Genomic DNA, 19,799 nt, shown 5'->3' with positions numbered 1-19,799 from the left:
TTTGTTTTTCACAAAAAAAAATTTATTTGGGGATATTACTATAGCTATATGTAATGTTTGACAACAGGTATCACTACAGAATAATACATTTAATAATTCTGTCAGTTTCAATTTTTTTTTTCTTCCTCTTTTAGTCAGTACATGGTTTGTTCCATTACATATTCTGTGTTTTCTCCTAGATGTCCTTGGATCGATAATGTCAAACATTGAACACATGCACGTCATTCACCTGTTTACAGCGGGGTAAGACAACAGTCAAAAGACTGACAGTATGACTAGAATAATGTCTTTTCACATGGTCATTTTCTTAGAGACACCCATGACTAATAAGGCTATAATACAGCTTCTGCACCAAATGGTTCACCCAGCTGTTCTAAGCAAAGAGAGCACCATATTTACACCTGTATGTACAAACATTTCAGTTTGAAAAAGAAAATGCAGGAAAAAAAAATACATGAGATTTGATTCTCCATCTTTTCTGTTCGATTTGCCGTTCTAAGGCTGCACAGGTTTAAAATACAAAACAAAATAAATGTTTATTTACAGATAGCTGCAACATATAGCTTATTGCCAATGCCCTTAAAATATATCCACAATCCTCTATCCACACGCTGTCTCTCTTCTTGGCCAGGTCCTTTAAAGCTTCTACATGAGCAACATGTGAGAGCTGCTGCAGGGATTCTGCATGTTTTGCATCCCTGGGTAGCCTGTTGTGGATGGAGCTATGCCTTTGGACCACTGTAGTAGTCCAGAAAGGGAATACTCAGCCCAACTGTGCGACCACAGCAGGCAAAATATACATACCCACTGATTTAGATGGTCAAATCTCGCTTTCATCCTCTGCCTGTAGTGTCAACTAAGATGGCCAGAAAACACACACAATAATAGTTGTTGTTCTCCAACGCAAGACTCTGGGGCCCGCATCAACACAGCCTTTTAAAACAGCAGATCTTTCAAAAGTCCAAGTCTAAAAAATAAACTTTTTTTTAAACATATATACATACGCAACAAACACCCTTTGAAACAACCTGCCTGAAGGCTAGTTTGAAACGTAACATGTATAAAAATCAAACATTGAAACAAGCAGAAACGTGGGTCCAACACAAAGCCCACTTGAACTAAAAGACCAAATACAGTCATCTCTGATCAATCAGGACGTTCTCTCTCCTGGTCTTCAGAACACTTCAGTACAATTTAGTAGTTCTCATGCGAGAGGATTGGAACCAACAGTAAGAGAAGAACAAGAATGTGACCATTACCAAATCTAACCTACGCTACACCGGAGGGAGCCCATCAGCCGGTCAGGTCCATCACATGAAAACAAAACACCAGTTTATTTGCTTGTATCTTACATTCAAATTTTACATCAGTGTTCTTTTTTGTTTTTTTCTGGTGTTTACTTTTGGTAATTTAAATAAAAGATTAATGAATTCAGTTCATCCAATTTGTAAATGCATGCTGTAGCTGTTAGGCTATTTTGGACTTCATCCATGCCTCAATCTCTATGTTGTATACAGTGTATGGACAGTATTTGACTTGCTTTTTAATTTGAGTAAGGATAGAACCTGTACAAGTATATTTTTTTGCTGCCAAAAAGAAGTGGAAGAAAGAGTGGAAGAAACTTCTTGAGAAGGAAGCTGAGTTCCCCTGTCTGCTCAGTGGGTGACACACCTGCAGGTCCAACCAAGTGCTTGGTACAGTAAATCGTGTGAATCAAATTAGTGAGAGCTGTATGGCTAGTTAAAAATCAACCTTCAATTCCAAAACCAATTTGAAGTTCAAAAAACATGTATGCTAACAGCAGTCTTGTGTTTGTTAAAAATTATGAATAAAAACAGAAAAACATACAAAAATAAAATGTCTTTAGTAGTCCAGATCACCACGGTTACTGGTGGCAGGGTTTTAGACTGTGTGTGTGTGTGGGGGGGGGGGGGGGGGACAGACATGGGAAGGTACAATTTGATGGTATCGAGCCCACTCCAGGACATCCATGGCCACTCCTACACTCGCCCCTTTCAACTGACCCTAAATCCCTGTTTGAGAGTTGTTACTCCAGGGCTTGATTCTAGTAGAAATTCAGCCTGATTTAAGTGCTTGCCCTTTCAGCCACCCTGGACTACCCACCACTAATAAACATTTGGTCTTCTTACTTTCATCCAAACAAAGTGAAATCCAACCCCTCCCTTTGTCCCCTAGCTTCAACCAACCCTTGCTCCCGGAGGAAGAATCGCTAAACATTACCTTTTTCGGGGATGAGCAAAAAGCCAAAGTGATATGACAAGACAGAAACAGAACCAAGACAACTAGCAGCATTTACCTTCTAGATGAAACCAACAACGTAACAGACAGACCGAGATGGACAGACAACCCACTGGGGAGGAGAGGGTCAACGGGAGAAGGCAGGTGAATCAGTGAAGGGGCTGTGATTACAGGCTTCTGCTACAGTAGTCAGAGGCTGGGGGGGGGAGATGCTAAAGTCATGGGCTTCGTGTTAACCTGGGGGTTGGGGCTTACAGCATATGACCTGGGGTGGTAGGGGCTTGGTCATGTGACTGAGGGGTGCTGTGGACATGTGGGTCAGGGAAAGGGGAGGGTTAGGGCTGCGTGTGTCTGTCATATGACCTGGCAACAGCTGGCCTGAGTCGAGGCACAGAGCAGGCCTTCCCTGGAGCTGCGCTGGATGTTCACAGAGATGGTCTTCTCGCACAGAGGTAGCTGGAGCAGGCCGTTCTTCAGCCTCATGCTGCCACCATCCCCGGGCCGGGGCCGGGGAGGGGCCCTGGGGTCTGAGTAGCCCTTCGGGTGCTCCGCGGAGGCAGCCCTGGAGTCTGTGGAGCCCCTGGGGTGGCCCTTAGAGGCAGCCCTGTGGTCCGGGTAGCCCCCCGGGTGTTCCACGGAGAGGGGTGTGGAGTCCGAGCAGCCTCCTAGGCATCCCAGGGAGGCGGCCCTGTGGTGTGGGTAGCCCCCTGCACTGCCCAGGATGGTGGTTGGCAGAGTCAGGGTGTCCAGGCTCCCTGTGGAGCCCACACACATCTTCCAGGAGGACTTCTCCTGGATGCTGACACTGGACAGACCCAGGGGGTCCATGAGGAACTTACCCACCGCCCCCGCAGGGCCCGCGCCCCGCCCATCCCTCTGTTGCTGCAGGTGGGAGTTCAGACAAAGGCTCATCAGCCTCAGGCTTTCCACCAGGTCCCCGGCGCTCCGGTTCGTCGAGCCCCGAGACCGGCACGACCCCCCGGGGCCTCCCGAGGACGAATGATTGGAGCTGCTGTTGGAACAGCTGGAGGGGCTGCCTTGTCCTTTACTCCCCCCTCCTCCTCCTCCTCCACCTCCTCCTCCACCTCCACCTCCCCCATTACCCCCGCCGCTTCCCTCCCCTCCGGGAGGACTGTCTCTGTCGGCCCCGTCGCTGCTCTCCCCAGGGGGTCTGCTCTGTCCCCCACCGCCGCCACTCCCCCCTCCGTTGCCCCCGGAGCTCCCCGGGGGTCCCTCGCTGCTGTCCCGCCGGTTCCAGCTGTAGCCGAAGCCCGCGTCCTTATCCAGGCGCCGCCGGTGGCTTTCCGAATCGTCGTCGCTGGTCTCTGAACTGGAGCAAGACGAGCCGCGGCCCTGAGACTTGCGGCGGTGGTAACGCTTCTGGCTGCTTCCCGGGGACGCAGAGGCAGCAGCCATATTCATCTTGAGGCGGCTGAGCTTGGGCGGTAGCCCCTCCTCCAGGTCGAAGTCGTCGTCCGACTCGCCCTCCTCCTCGTAGATCTGGTTGAGCACGGGGGCGCTCTTGCGTGAGGTTAGCCGGCTGGTGATGGAGGGGGGCTTGCGCCGCAGGATGACCTGTGTGGGCACCTGGGACGCCTCTTGCTCCTCCTCCTCCTCCTCGTCCTCCTCCACCCGGAACAGGCAGGTGCGCTGCTTGGCAGAGCCCGAGGAGGAGGAGGGGGTGGAGGTTCCCGCCCTGAGGGCCCCGGGAGCGGAGCCTGTGGCCCCCTGGGGGTCCTCGTCGCGGCGGGACAGCTCCAGGAGAGCTTTGCTGCGGTGGCCGTTGAGCAGGTTGTCGGTGCTGCGGGCCGGGGACTGCGGCCCTCCTGCATGGGAGATGGAAGAGGTGGCAAGACTGTCTTCTATGTCCTGGTGCATGTCCATCTTTGTGGGCCAAGACTGCCTGTGGAGGGACAAGAGACAGAGAGAGATTGAGGACAGGTGAACAGATTTACACTGTCGTAGTTTAGGAATAGTATTAAAAGGCCTATACGAATGATCAGACAAACTGCTTCCTGTTGACAACGTAATACCAGCCGGTCACGGTGCCTTCTTTGTAAGATGAACAACCTTTCCTGATCCGCTCAACAGCTAAGTATTCTAGTTCAGAGCTTTCACATTTCAATTTTGTCTTTTCATTCTGAATCATTTCAACTGCCAGCTAGTTTTCCCAAAGTATTTCTAAGAGTAGTGCCTGTGACCAAATTCATAGTCTCCCTGGTAAAAAATAAATGTGATTACAGTCTTCATGTTAGGTCCATTCAAGGTTAACTTTCTCTACAGTGCAGGGGACCAGTTCATTGGACCATTCATTCCGATCATGAAAAATATTTCATTGATCCTTATTTTTGTTGAGAATATTCATGTGACATGCCTACTCAAATTACATTTACATTTAGCAGATGCTCTTATCCAGAGTGACTTACAGTAAGTACAGAGACATTCCCCCAGAGGCAAGTAAGGTGAAGTGCCTTGCCCAAGGACACAACGTAATTTATCACGGCCGGGAATTGAACCAGCAAACTTCTGATTCCCTAACCGCTCAGCCATCTGACTCCCTGTTTCATCTTCATTTTCCATACCGTCCATACAATGGCTGAGTTCCAATATCTGAACACATTTATGTAGGCTTATAATTCTGAATGTAATAGACCCAGCTCTGTAGTACAAGGTTTCTGCTGATATGGTGCAGCTAAAAAACAACACAGAGACAAAGTGCTCTCTCAAACCACAGTCACATTGGTGGTAATGAAGCTATAAATCGCATGGTAGTCCACCCGTTAGTTGAACATGCACAAATGTACAAACACAGGCATGTCTGTGAACGAGTACAGCTAGGCAATCAGTATGTACACACACAGTAGCGCATACATACACGTCTGGCTTGAGCCCATTGTGCTGCCAAACTCCCATCCAATTGAACTCAGCCAAGCTTTTAAAAGCTTAGCCACATTGGAATATCTCTGACACACAAAACAGGCCCTCAGCTTGGTGACACAGCAACTCCATTCATACACGTGCATGTACACAGGAGCAAGTGTGACACACACCACAAACAACCTTGGGCGTAATCTACCTAATCAGGATCTGAGTCAGGCTAGCAAGGACGAACACACATGACAAAGGAATACAATAGCAGCTACTTGGCCATTTCACATCGCCTACTATACCTGTGATACTACTAAATCTTCTAGGTATGAAATACACAATTGGCGTTACACATTTGATTTGAGTGGCATATCCCTTGGACAAATTACTTGCCTCCAAATTTCCACTAGAGCTACCTCTTTTGGAATCCAGGAGGGTCTGATTAGAGACCTGGATGGTGGCTGGGGTGTGATACTGAGATTGAACCAAGGGGCAGGAGAGGGGCTAGGGGCAGGACAGGGGCAGGGGCAAGGGAGGGACAGGGGCAGGATAGGGACAGGGGGCAGTGACTAAGACGGAAGAGGTTAAAGCTGAGGCCAGGACAAAGCTGGAGATGAGGCCAGGACTGGGGCTGGGGATGAGGCCAAGGACTGGGGATAAGGCTAAGCTTGCATTTTAGACTAGGATGTACTACTTAGAGGTCCAGAGCAGCTTTCACACTGCAGCCTGGTATTGATCTTAGCAGAAGCTGTGGGCATAGGTCTGGCTGGCTTCACTGCTCTTAAAATTTCTCTCTCTCTCTTTCTCTCAAGCTCTCTTTCTTTGAAGAGGAACACTTGTACTGTTTCTAGGTCACTCACATCCAATTACCGCTTGCTCCCTTTAAACACATTTGTCATCTTGCACTGGGGGATCATCACATGACTGGGTAGAGCTGGAGATAGACCAACCAGGCCTGTGCGTGTGTGTGCGTGGGGGATTCCAGATGCCAGGACAAACACCCAGCAGTTCTGAAGATGGTCCTAACAACAAATACTCTGCTGTCTAATAGTCTTTAAAAAACTGGAAGTTTTGCATACACACGTGTGTTTGTGTGACCAAATGCGTGTGTCTGCGTGTGTGTATCTGAGTGTGTGTGTCTGAATGTGTGAGTGTGCGTTACCTGAAGTGGGCCTTGATGTTGCTGGGGCTTGAGGAGCGTGTCTGCACCTCCTTCTCCTGCTTCTCCCTCAGGATCCTCTCGGCCAGCAGAAAGTATGTGGCTGTGATGTGGTTGTACTTGTTGGTCTCCAGCGCTCTGCGGAAACAACACAGGAGACGAGTAGAGGTGACCTGGGAGAACAAGGCACAGCCCACTTCATACCCATACTGACCACAGAAGTGTGCTGGGTTGAACACAATGCATCCACCCGACAGACATATGTTATGGTCCACATAAGTGACAGTGTATATCTCCTTCCAGGCACGAGTGGTTAGGTTTTACACGGGTTTTCCCGTGTAATTTCCTCAGTCGTCTCATAGGGCGTGGTGGTATTTATATCTGCACTGTTTGGTATGTTGACTGACTGGGCACCTCTCGCTGCAGGGCTGAGTCAACCGGCGTTCCATTCCAACAGTCACTCTTTTGATGAATCGGGATTACAAACATGCTCGCACACATACACACACGGTGAAACAAGCTCTGACCCTGACATGACCTTCGACCTCTTTGGAAGATGCTGCATTTCCCATGATCCCTCAGTAATCACTGCCACTAGAGAATAACACCATGTCAACGAATAAATACTTGACCTCATGTCACATAAAGGGGTTTGTGTGTGGTTGTTTAGAGCTAGTGACAGTGTATTACTGTTGTAAGTCTTCCTGTGTGGTTGTTCCCTACACATTAGCACCTGAATAATCTCCTGAATGACTGGATGGAGAACTCAAGTTCTTGAGTAAATCCCCTGGCACATGTCCTCGCTTTCTTCCTCATATGGCCTGTTCTGTTTTGAGAAACTGACTGTGGAGATTTCCCTTCAACTTACTGACATGAACCTGACCGTAGCCTGTCCACATTCGTGAATGCCAGCCTAGCAGACTTGCATAAGGAAAAAGGTCTGAGGTTCTCTGGTGATTCTCTGCTATCTCTTTCCCTCCATCCCTTCCTTCCTTCCCTCACCACCTCCCTCCTTCTTCCCTCCCCCCCTTCCTATGTGTGTCTGGCTGTGAGCCACGCTCTCTCTAAACTTCATGCATTCTAAATCCCATCCATTATTTATTTCCAGACGGCGCCTGGCTAGCTGGGACTGCATCCGGGTACAGTCACAGTTTAGATGCGCACACACACAGGGATCTGATGTATTTCTGAGAGCAAGAGAGCGAGGGAGAGAGAGAGAAAGCTTAGCGGTAAAGACACTGCTGTTGTACTGAAGATGAGATGTAGATGAAGGCTTGAGACTGGCATGTAAAAGTATGTGTGTGTGTGTGTATCTTGCATTGCGGCAGTATCACAAACGACTAGTTCCTATTAAGAGGTGTCGTGTGCGTGTGTGGGTGTGTATTTGAATCTACTACCAAAGGTTAGCCTCTGTAGGCTAACAGGTTGAGTAGATTACTAAAGGTTACCACTCACAATGAGAAAAAGATACAAGAAGACATGTCACGTCACCTGTTTCACGTTTGACAAAGTCAACTATTTTATGTCTAGATAGGGTCACAAAAGGTGTGTTTGTGTGTACAGGAAGGGCTAATGATACTCTACAGCAGCGGTGCAACACTAACTGCAGTGTGTGTGTGTTAAGGACTTACTCCACGATAGCCTCCCTGTCCGCAATGTCCCCCAGGACCATGCGCTGGATGATGCTGTTGTGCTCCTCGTCTGACAGGTTCTTGTGGGACACCAGTGGGGTGGTGAACTTGGTGGCGGGGGAGGGGTCGACCCCCTGGAGCCAGGGGTGGCCCTCGATCTCCTCCAGCGACGCCCGACGCTTGGGGTCTCTCTGTAGCATGCGGTCTATCAGACTGGTGGGGAGAGAAAGAACAAGAGAGGAGAGAAGGAAGATGTACAGTTAGGTCCATAAATATTTGGACATTGACACAATTCGCATCATTTTGGCTCTGTATACCACCACAATGGATTTGAAATGAAACAATCAAGATGTGCTTTAAGTGCAGACTTTCAGTTTTAATTTCAGGGTATTTACATCCAAATCAGGTGAACGGTGTAGGAATTACAACACATTTTATATGTGGGCCCCCCCTTTTTAAGGGACCAAAAGTAATTGGGCAATTGGCTGCTCAGCTGTTCCATGGGCAGGTGTATGTTATTCCCTCATGGGAGTTCGTTATTTCATTGACAAGGAGCAGATAAAAGGATGGCAGAAGAATTATTTCCCTGGTTAAGAAAAACCCCTTCACAACAGTTGGCCAGATCAAGAACACTCTCCAGGAGGTATCTGTGTCAAAGTCAACAATTAAGAGAAGACTTCACCAGAGTAAATACAGAGGGTTCACCACAAGATGTAAACCATTGGTGAGTCTCAAAAACAGGAAGACCAGATTAGAGTTTGCCAAAAAACATCTAAAAGAGCCTGTACAGTTCTGGAACAACATCCTATGGACAGATGAGACCAAGATCAACTTGTACCAGAATGATGGGAAGAGAAGAGTATGGAGAAGGGAAGGAACTGCTCATGATCCAAAGCATACCACCTCATCAGTGAAGCATGGTGGAGGTAGTGTTATGGCGTGGGCATGTATGGCTGCCAATGGAACTGGTTCCCTTGTATTTATCGATGATGTGACTGCTGACAAAAGCAGTAGGATGAATTCTGAAGTGTTTCGGGCAATATTATCTGCTCAGATTCAGCCAAATGCTTCAGAACTCATAGGACGGCGCTTCACAGTGAAGATGGACAATGACCCGAAGCATACTGCGAAAGCAACCAGAGTTTTTCAAGGCAAAGAAGTGGAATGTTCTGCAATGGCCAAGTCAATCACCTGACCTAAATCCAACTGAGCATGCATTTCACTTGCTAAAGACAAAACTGAAGGGAAAATGCCCCAAGAACAAGCAGGAACTGAAGACAGTTGCAGTAGAGGCCTGGCAGAGCATCACCAGGGACGAAACCCAGCGTCTGGTGATGTCTATGGGTTCCAGACTTCAGGCTGTCATTGACTGCAAAGGATTTGCAACCAAGTATTAAAAGTGACAATTAGATTTATGATTATGTTAGTTTGTCCAATTATTTTTGGTCCCTTAAAAAGGGGGGGGCCACATATAAAATGTGTTGTAATTCCTACACCGTTCACCTGATTTGGATGTAAATACCCTGAAAATAAAGCTGAAAGTCTGCACTTAAAGCACATCTTGATTGTTTCATTTCAAATCCATTGTGGTGGTATACAGAGCCAAAATGATGAAAATTGTATCAATGTCCAAATATTTATGGACCTAACTGTACATTGTTGTGCAAAAGTCTTAGGCACAAATAAAATAAAGTTGCTTTAAGAAATAATTAAATGAAAAGTCTAAACTAAGTTTTTCTCAACGTTGCACTTTGATACTTACAGAAAACAAAACAATTCATACTTATATTCATGTGAAATCCTTGGATTTTCTGGTCCATAGACTCAGGTGACCAAACCTTCGGACCTCAGCAAAACCAATCTCTCTTCTTCACAGTTGCCCCCCCCCCCACCACAACCCCATCTTCACAACCAATTCCAACTCACAAATGTCTGGTTTGGAAAGATCTGGATGGCTTCGCTGAAAGGCCAGTCAGTGGCCTGACGTTAAGAGAGGACGAGACTCAATTAGGAGTTAATGGAAAGACAGCCTTTGTTTTGAAATGCAAATATTAAATGTAGAAAAAAACGAAGATGGAAATTTAATAGGATTATACGAGGGCGTGAACTTTGACAAGGGGAAATTATTACTCTAAAACGTATCAGCGGCCACTGCTAACAGGAATATTTTTGGGGGCATAAAACCACAGACAGATCTAAGTAATCCTGATATCAAGGATTAGTATTTTTGTTGAGTCACATACGAAGGCCTATAAGCCTTTACATTAAGACTAGCCATAGAGACAGTTACATTAGACATGTATGTGTAGCACTCAAATAGGAGCATTCCATCCCACCTGCAGTCTTTACAGACCTAGCTATAATCCAACACGTACATGCCTACGCAGAAAGACATCCATGTCCATCCACAAAACACCAAGTTAAATAGCTATCTTAGATTGGTTGTATTACACTAGTTGGCAGTTCAATGCACCAGATTAGCTAGCTATCCTAAACATCCTATACACAGGCAAAAAAGCCATGTTCCTGGGCAGAGGAGATCCTGGCAACGCTAGCATTCGTAGCGTAGCAAAAGCCTAGCAGCCATCAGTAGGTCAGTGGGCCCAGTGGGGGATTAGTGAGAGCTGGACTCTCTCCCCTCCCCAACCCATGGCAGACTGGCAGCCCCCTGATAACACACATCTCCATAGCTTTAATAACCACACACGCTGGCTTTAATCCCTCTCCCTGCTCTGTCTGTTGGCATGAGCGATGAGAAGCAAACACACACAGTGCACCCACGTGTGTATACGTGGGTATATATACACACAAACGTATACATATATATATACATCTGGTCTACTTCTAACTGTCGCTGCCTCCGGTATGGGGCAGCCTGTTTCTGTCCCAGGATATTCCCTGTGTTTATGCTTCTTAAACAGCAAAGCTTTGGCTCGACTGTAGTCCAATGACGGCTTTGTACGTGCAAGTCTTTCCATACCCATCTCTGTGTGTGTGTCCGTTCCTGCATCATCTCTCTCTTTATTTGCCCTGTCTCAAGGGACAGTCAGGAAGCTGCTAGGGGGATATTTATAGGAAGCTCAGCATGCTGCAGAATTTTCTCCTGCACAGAATCTACGCTCTCACAACAGCTGGATAACAGAGAGCAAGACAGAGAGAGAGCAAGAGAGAGAGAGAGAGAGCAAGAGAGAGAGAGAGAGAGAATCATATTGTCCAAATAGATGGAGATGTGGAAAGAGATTTGAGGTTGGAGAACAATGCTTGAGTGTGATGCACGAGAAAGTGAGGTAAAGACATTAAAAACAACAGATCCAATTGACAGTGGCGCATGTATTAGTCTCAACCCTTTTTCCTTCAGTATCCTTAAAGACTTAGAGTCCAGGGATAAGAGATAATAATAGCAGGGAGGTAGTAGTGTAGAACTAGAGGACACAGCCTCCACACAATAGCCGCCATTGCAAAGGAAATGGCCCAGAGTACACAATGTTCCGTCCTATGTGTTTGGCTTAAAAGGAAGAGCATACCAACAATGTTGTGTCACTTTGAGAAAGAAGAAACACTACAATCCTCTTGCAATTAGCATATTTATTGCATTTTGAGACCAAAAAAAGAGGGAGTGAGGGGGGGACGGGGGACTGTACGGGAAAGCTAACGACTTGCTGAATTATTAATTGTGGCAAGTAAATGAGTTTTGGCACCACTGGAAACGAGAGTTTTGATATGGTAATAAAGAGAGGGTTGTTAGCGAAAGCTAATCCAAGGGCTTGGCACTCAAGTCTTGATATCCCTGGTGGAGCGCTTATCTGCAGGGAGAAGACAGCTTGAGGGAGCCAGTGCCCGATGGTCAACTACTTAGTATCCATCCTGAGTTCTCAGTCACAGGGAAGGCAGCCTAGTCTGCTAACTGGCGTTGTCTGGATTCATAGGTCCACGGTGCCCTGTCCCTGGCCCCTGAACTGAGTGGCTGGGTCGGCCCAAAGCCTTCTGCATGGGGAGTTGTGCCAACAATGAAAAGACAATACAGGTGCTCATAAAATATGAAGCTCTGGGTCAGCCAGGGTCCACACCAGTGGTGGTATCCTCAGAGCTTTGGCTGAGCCAACTGCTGCTCTGCAGCCTCCACAGGGGAGTAGTCACACAGGGAAAAGGGTCAAACACTTGCCAATAGCTAATTAGCTGAATGCTAACAGTGAGGCTAGCCGGTAATTAGTCAGCAGTGACTCTGCTTTTCTTTTGCTGCTTTGACAGTCTGAGTTGTCAGTCAGCAGTTGGATGGTTGATATTCTGTCGATTGGCTGATATTAACGCACTGGGATACTGCCACAGGAACTCCTCCCTTCAGAAACAGGAAATGTGTTCGTAGTTAGGCTAACCACCAGGTCAAATTACAAAGTAATGCAATTACCACAAACTTTACATTAGGGTTGCTTTAACTACCAGGTGACTACATAGCAGTGGTAGCAACTAGAACGGTTACCAGGGATATTGTTATGTACTTACATGGTTGTTAAAGTAACCTTAATTTAAAGAGTTACCCAAAGTATTTAAAAGCCAAACAGCTCTTCATACAATACAGGTTTCAGGAGATTAATGGATGACCTTCTAAACTGTTCACACACACACACTTGCCGAGTGGGATGTGCCTTGTTTTACTATATTAAGGCCTCATGATGCTGAATTTCCGTTACTGTCTCGTCAAACCATCTGAGCAACAACAGACAACAAACGAGAAATGTCTCAGATCCAGGGATCCCACGGAGGATAAGGTAGCCTCCCACTTCAACTCTCCTCCCTGCCCAGTCAAGGGAGTCAAAACAGACAAGATATCCCGGTCCAATTAGGCCGACACCACAGCAGACATCCACACAAACAACAGTATTCAACTGTTTGGAGTTACCCAGCTAGACCGCCGTCTGAATAGGCAAGCCAGCAATGAGCCCAGTCTATTTATTTGGTTGAAAGATTGAATCAAGATGACCCGAGACAGACCCTGAGAGGATGGATGCTCCTGTAAATAGGAGCATCCACGTCTCCTACAATCTCCTACGTCTTCCTGAGAGGAAGACGTAGGAGAGCGAGGTGTTCCTTGACTTATAATAACACCATCAGTAAAATGCTTTGATGGACATACGGGATGCTGTCTGGAATTTAAGGGCTTTGCTTATGTCTGGTTACCACCAGACTGTCTGTCTGTCAGACTAAAGCACCTTAAGCTCTCCAAGAAGTCTGTACTATACGACACCGCAAAGTATCATTGATAAATTTGGAGGCTGGAAAAGCCTGGCATGATTTGACATGTTTGATGATATGACAATATGAAATTGGTTTGGACAGTGAATTCCAAAAGTGAACAAGGCTATGTGTGCATGACCATGTGGAGTGTGTGTGAGTGTGTGTGTTCGACTCACTCTTTGCAGGCGTTGGAGACATGGGTGGGCACGGTGTATTTGCAGTCCATGATCATGGTAAGGGTCTCGCTGTCATTGGCCTCCTGGAAAGGAGGCTGTCCACACACCAGCATGAACAGGATCACCCCAAGACTCCAGATATCTACAGAAGGAAATGTCAAGACAGGCAGAGCATGAGCAAGAGACAAACAGAGAGACAGAGAAAATGTAAACATTGGTCTGCGACAGCGATAGTTAAAAACCATCGTCAGTCCCTCAGCACTTTGTGTAATCCTGTTCTGTGGTTCCTTTCAACACAGGAGACAGGAACACACACTGTGCCAGGAATTTGTGTGTGAGTCTGTCCCAGAAGGCCAACCTGTCACCATGCACTGCAACTAAAGCATGTCGACTCGCTCTCCAGACACACAGCGAACACATCCTTCACCATGGGTTAAATCAAGTGTGTGAGAGTGAGATATTCCCTCTAGCATTCACAAGTCAACACAGACCACTATCGGGAGAGAAAGACGTTTTCATTATATAGACACCTCATTTCCGCAGGCTTCTACATGCCCGCAAGTCTTAAAAAATAAATAAATGTGCACCTTGATTTTTGAGCAGTGAATCAAGAACGTGCATACCGTATTAACATCTTTAATCCTCAGCTTGTTAGGACAATATTCCCTTGAGGCGACAAGGAAAGCCAACAATCTGAGACAAGACTAGACTCAGACCCTCTAGTAACTACAGTGAGGGGATAGGTCAAAGTAATTTAATAGTAAAGCCGAGGTCCTCGACATTGACATGGATTGTTGGAATGCACTGCAGTCTTTGCTTGTAAATGTATGTCTAGGTTGCAGCAGAACAGCAGCCTCACAAGGCAAGGGACCAGTGGACACAGAGGCTAAGTGCATGGAGGGTAAGACGGCGACCATGGGTTTGATTTGTGACAGAGCCTGTAGATAGAATGAGGCTTCAGGTAGGATGAGGCTGCAGATAGGATGAGGCTGCAGATAGGATGAGGCTGCAGATAGGATGAGGCTGCAGATAGGATGAGGCTGCAGATAGGGTGATGTTGCCGATAGGATGATGCTGCACACAGGATGAGAATGCAGTTCGGATTAGACTGCAGCACTTGCTGTAATCGTGCATTGCCAGGCCGTGCACCTTCATAAGGAGGTATTCAGGTCTCCAGCCTGCCCTGCCAGTGAAGGCCTCACCTCATGTTGCTAACTCCTTCAACACGGAAAGGTCAGCGACGCCACACGACAACAAGGAACACGAGTATTCTAATTGCGCCTCGTGTCGCGTCGACAAATTGCAGATCAGACGCTGCTGTTGGTTCATGCAGGCAGCTGCTGGGGCTTATCAGCCCAGGAGGTGGGGGTGGGGGGTCAGAGGAGAGAGACTTACACAGCTATGCTATGATAATGAACAAGATCAAATCTCCTTTTGTGAATTGTTGTGTGATTTAAAGTGTGGTTCTTCATCTGCAGAATATTTTTCTTGCTAAGTGGAAAGAAGTGTTATGCTTGACAGAAGGCTCTGATAACGGACACCATATTCTACAACCTTCCTTTCACATCATGGCAATCACATGTCTCACAGAACCAAATTCCCTACCATCAAAAATGGAATATTTCCACGCAGTGGCTGACCCAGTTAAACCAGTCCAAGCCTAGTCCAGAAATAACCCAGCATCATTTAAGCTAGCCCAATGATATCAGGCCATGGAAACTAATAAACATGGAGCTTGATGTTCCAATCGCATCACATCTGTAGCTCTGATAATATGGGACTGGTCTAGAGTTTACAAAATAGCCAGCAAAGATTCCACTATTTTGCACAAAGTGAAAACAAGATCCTTAAAGCGAGGCTACCTGCATGGAATGATACCCCCAGAAACCAGCCCAGTATTTAGATTTTGGAACGCAGATTCAGTTTAGCTTAGCTAATTAACGCATGCACATACACCACCACACCCACACCCTTTTTTCTCTTAAGTCAGCACCTTATTGTCAGGGACACATGCATACTGTCAACCATGAGACCTCTTAACTCCACTTCACTACTATTCAATACTGCTCGCCCACTGCTCAGCAGATCTCTGCAGATGACAGTTCCAAGTCTCCAGCAGCAGGCTACCCTACAAAGTACACACACACACACACACACACAGTCACTGTCAGTCACAGACTGCTAGCCTGGAACACAAGGCCTCTCCTCGCTGTCTCTGGTGCCATCTGTTCGCCCTTCGCCTAAGCCTGTCTCAGGAATTGCAGTTAGCACCTCTCCTCACAGTGCCTGCCTGGGCACAGGGTTTGACATTTAGCTGTCAGAAAAATTGCTGTTTGCCCAGCTCTCCTTTCAGACTGCCTGGAGTAGTTTTGCTGGGCAAAAGTCGTTGACTTTTACTCTTTAGTCTGCCTGTCTAAAGCTTGGTCAAGCAAAGCCTAGTGGGAATTCTCACAGGTTCTTGTTTATCCTTTTTTGGGTTGAAAATTTCAGTCAGTAAATAGACCTCCCATTTCTGAGCCTGATAAGAGCAGAGGCCAGTTCCAGTTATGCTACTGACCTTTTCTTTACTTGCAATGCAAGTAGGACAGTGTAAGCTCGGCTACGTTCTGAAACTACAATCATTACCACAGGGCGCTCCTCTCTCTGCTCTCAGTCTGTCTAATCTCAAGGGCTCTCTGTGCTTGTGCGTGCAAAAAGGGAGGATGCAGAACTGAGAAAGATGTGACATCCTTTGAAATTCCGAGATGAAACGATGGATGTAGTTCCATGGTGCCTCTTCCCATCGCCTCACACGTGTCTCCAATGTGCAAATGATCCAGCCGTCCCCAGCGGCAGAATATGTGCATGCATGATGAGTGGGACTGTCACAACATGTCATCCAGAGTGTCATAAGCCTGAAGGGGCTTTAAGACTAGCCGAGGAGACCTGGTAGCCTAGAAGGAGTAAGAAGCCATCCTTCAGCCCAGTTTCAGAACAAAGAAGAGAAGCTAGGTCAGAGGTTACAAACAGTTCAAGGTCTGTGTATAACGCACACTCAGAACTTTCTGGGTAGTTAGACACACTACTACAAGGTGAGTGACAGACAAGCACTGAAAAGTGAGGACTTAAAACATATTTTAGGCAACACACAGTGCCAAGGCCATGGCAGTGGTTTTTGGGAACATATCATGCTAATTGGTGCGCTGGGGGGATGCATACAACTACTCTGGAGAATGACATGAAGGGTAACAGATGTTGAGGGACTGAAACTAAAAAGTAGTGTTGCTCGACTGATGCAGACAGCCCTGTGTTTCTGATCAAGTGAGCGTGTGAGAGAAAATGAGAAAGTAAGGGGGTGGACAAAGAAAAGAGGTTAGATGGGGGAAAGTTTGATTTTTCCAAGCAATGATTTTGTAACAGCATAGTTGTTGACTGCAATCCAGAATTGGACCAATAACTTTGAATTCAAAAGAAGCGCCTCCTTGGCTACATCATTTAATCTGACACGATGAGATTATGACAGTATGAGACAAAGGTCTTCTATGCACTAAGCATTTGTCAAAATATTAGGCCAAGCCTCAGAGTGCAATGACTCCCAATATGACATAAGCATCCTGTGCCGTAAAAAGCAAAACCCCATTTCTGTATCATCTTCCAAACTTGCCCTTCTCTCTCACTGATGATTTATACTAATTCACATTTGACAACACAGGGCCCCTGTTTGAAATGGTGACAGCTCCTAGTCTCTTGCATGTGCGTGCAAATGCCATGTGGGTGACCTTTCATGTCTCGCTGCTCTTGGCAATGGAACACATTTCAAAAGCGGCTTGATTCTAACTCTTCTGCCCCCTTTTCTCTCTCTCTCATTGTCTCTCTCAAGCAATCACAGCAAACACACAGTGAACCCAGACAGCCCAGTCATCTAATAAACACAGGGCGCCAGTCATGCCTGCCAGCTCCAGGTCTTACCCACGGCGGGGGCATCGTACTCGTCCCCTAGCAGGATCTCTGGGGCAGAGTAGGCCAACGAGCCACAGCTGGTGGTCAGCTTCTTGCCAGGCTGGAACTTGTTGCTGAAGCCAAAGTCAGTGAGCTTCACCAGGCCCTGTTTCTCAAAGAATACCACGTTCTCTGGCTTCAGGTCGCGATGGACCACGTGAAGCCGGTGGCAGTATGAGATGGCATGGACTATCTGGGCGAAGTACTTCTTAGCCAGCTCCTCGTTGAGGCCTTCCTCGTGTTTCATGATGTAATCAAACATGTCCCCTCCATCTCCCAGTTCCAGGATGAGGTAGAGCTTGGTCTGCGTGTCAATCACCTCGTACAGACGCACAATGTTAGGGTGCTGCACCAGCTTCATGCAGCGCACCTCCTGGAACAGGTGGCCAGTGGCAACCGTGTCTAGTTTGGTCTTGTCGATGACTTTCACCGCCACTTTTTCGCCGGTGAAGACATGACGCGCCAGCTTGACCACGGCGAAGTGGCCCCGGCCCAGCGTCTTGTCCAGGTCGTACAGGCCAGCGATCTTCCCATCGTATCCGCGCTTGAAGCCTGCCATGGCTGCAGGGGCAGAGGAGGCCCCCTGTGCTGGGGAAGGTCGGGTTGAGTCTTGTAGATCCAGTATCACTTCAGTACATCACAGGTAGCTGCTGTCGTGCCCATTGTGCCAGCTTCCTAAAAGTCACAGGGAGAGAATAACAGAAAGTTAACCAAATGAGGGGCAACAACACAGACAAGAAAGCGAATGGCCTACATGGTCTAATTTTTCAACGTCAGGGCTGGGACTTAATGAGGTCAAGTCAAGTGGCTGTGAAGACTAAAGATGTGGCCAATACATTTCCAATTGGCTAGTTAGCAATGTATGTATCAATGCATCTGAAGCCTTGGCCAGTTTGAATAATAACAAGGCATAGGTAGATTTGTAATTATTCCTTCAATGCAATTCTCTCTTGACTAGTGCGTGTTGTCTTCGCATCCAAATAGAGTAACAACGTAGGTAGCTAGCTGTCCGTCCCAACGGCAGACTACAGTAAGTTGAATATCCTATATTAGACATGGACTGTGGCTATCTAGGTAGTTATGGAAGCCGTTCTGCTGTCAAAACGTTAGTTGGATTGTTCAACGTTATTTAACGTGGTTAGCTACACAACCACCTCGACATTGTGTAGCTAATATAACTAGGCTAGCTCGCCACTAACAGAAAATATGTCAGAAAATCGAAGGCCTGTACTTAGCAGATGGCGTTCCTAGTGATCAACTCACAGGCTCGGCACGTCGATTAAAATACCAATACAACACTGGATTAGTACACTTGATAACCACGTAGCTACATATCCAGACGGCCCAGTCACTACGAAACGATTTTATTAGTTTTAAGTATTGCGAGTAGCACTAGCTTAGATAGATACTGAAGCCAAGTTAGCTAGCTACTTACTAGCCTACAGTAGTAGATCAGCTCCTGCCTGGTGTACAAACGACTAGCCAACAAGCTAAATAGCTCAATGTACAGTAGCTAGCCTAGAGCTACATGATTTCACCAAATGAGTCACAACATCGCAGTGACATGTTATCCAGCAAGTTGCAATAAAAAAGACAATTGATTAGATTTCATGCTAACTAGTGTGAGTGCGGGCACAAACAATCTTGGCTGGCTAACATAAGCTAGCCCACCACACTAACTTGATAGTCGGACTTACCACCCTCTCTCCGGTAAACATCAAGCTCAAGTCCGTGGCTGCCCCGATGATGGCAGAAAAGTGTGTTTTAGTCCAGGCAGCCTTGAAAGTTGTACCTGGAAATGTAAAACAGTCAGTTTACCACGGCATTGTATAACGTGATTACAATTCCCATATTTCATCAATGAAACAAGGCATGCAACGTTAGCTGCAGCCCTCTCATCGAACTCGTTCTCCTCCCAGAAACCATAGGTTGGGCTGTGGTAGGAGCGTCATCAACCGCATTCATTTCTGACGTCAAAGGAGCGGAGCCGGACCTCCAATCTCTTGACAAGTACAAAAAAAGAAAAAAAAACTCGAGCTCGAAATGATTCTACCATGCGTTTAAAAACAAAAGTATAATATTAACTGTGGTACACAGATGTACCAGATCAGATCCAGTTGTAGCCTACTGTTGGTTGGCCGTGAAAATATATATTTAAAAGCATTCACCCATGACACGTAGCCTACTAGTCAACGTTATTATTAAGAGAAAGTCACATGATAAAATAATAAATAATAAAGCAAATGGCCTTCAATGTTTATTTGATGTTTGTGCATGTATAATACCAGATACAAATCATATACAACAAAAGCTATTGCATTATTTTATTTTTAGTTGTTAGGCCTAATGACAGTCAGGTTTATGTCTGTTAATCTGATCAAAGTGGTCTCATGTTTTTCTCAAACGGTGTAATTTCTGATCAAGTCAGAAACATTTGATTTTTCTGCCATCTAGTGGAAAACACATTTTCACTGTAGGCTACAACCAGAGCCTGAT

At 46.6% G+C, this 19,799-nt stretch overlaps 1 protein-coding gene across 1 annotated transcript; it reads right to left on the bottom strand.

The window, feature by feature from the left end:
• snrka (SNF related kinase a) lies at window positions 1–19,192 on the bottom strand. Its single transcript, XM_067237783.1, has 6 exons — window positions 19,001–19,192; window positions 17,274–17,978; window positions 13,326–13,467; window positions 7,918–8,130; window positions 6,290–6,424; window positions 1–4,162 (listed from the first exon to the last, which is right to left on the bottom strand). The coding sequence occupies exons 2-6, from the start codon at window positions 17,860–17,862 to the stop codon at window positions 2,614–2,616; spliced, it is 2,628 nt and encodes an 875-aa protein (XP_067093884.1). The 5' UTR covers window positions 17,863–17,978; window positions 19,001–19,192; the 3' UTR covers window positions 1–2,613.
• Window positions 19,193–19,799: the final 607 nt, after the last annotated feature.

The sequence above is a fragment of the Osmerus mordax genome, chromosome 6, assembly GCF_038355195.1.
Source record: "Osmerus mordax isolate fOsmMor3 chromosome 6, fOsmMor3.pri, whole genome shotgun sequence".
NCBI classification, from domain to species: domain Eukaryota; kingdom Metazoa; phylum Chordata; class Actinopteri; order Osmeriformes; family Osmeridae; genus Osmerus; species Osmerus mordax.
This window is presented reverse-complemented; position numbering and strand designations above follow the sequence as displayed.

Excerpts from the sequence above, each read along its gene's own strand:
- snrka (XM_067237783.1), bottom strand. The coding sequence starts at position 17,862 with ATGGCAGGCTTCAAGCGCGGATACGATGGGAAGATCGCTGGCCTGTAC. Across the intron at positions 13,468-17,273 it reads GTACGATGCCCCCGCCGTGG|ATATCTGGAGTCTTGGGGTG; the intron begins GTAAGACCTGGA and ends TTCCTTCTGTAG. Across the intron at positions 4,163-6,289 it reads AACATCAAGGCCCACTTCAG|GCAGTCTTGGCCCACAAAGA; the intron begins GTAACGCACACT and ends GTCCCTCCACAG.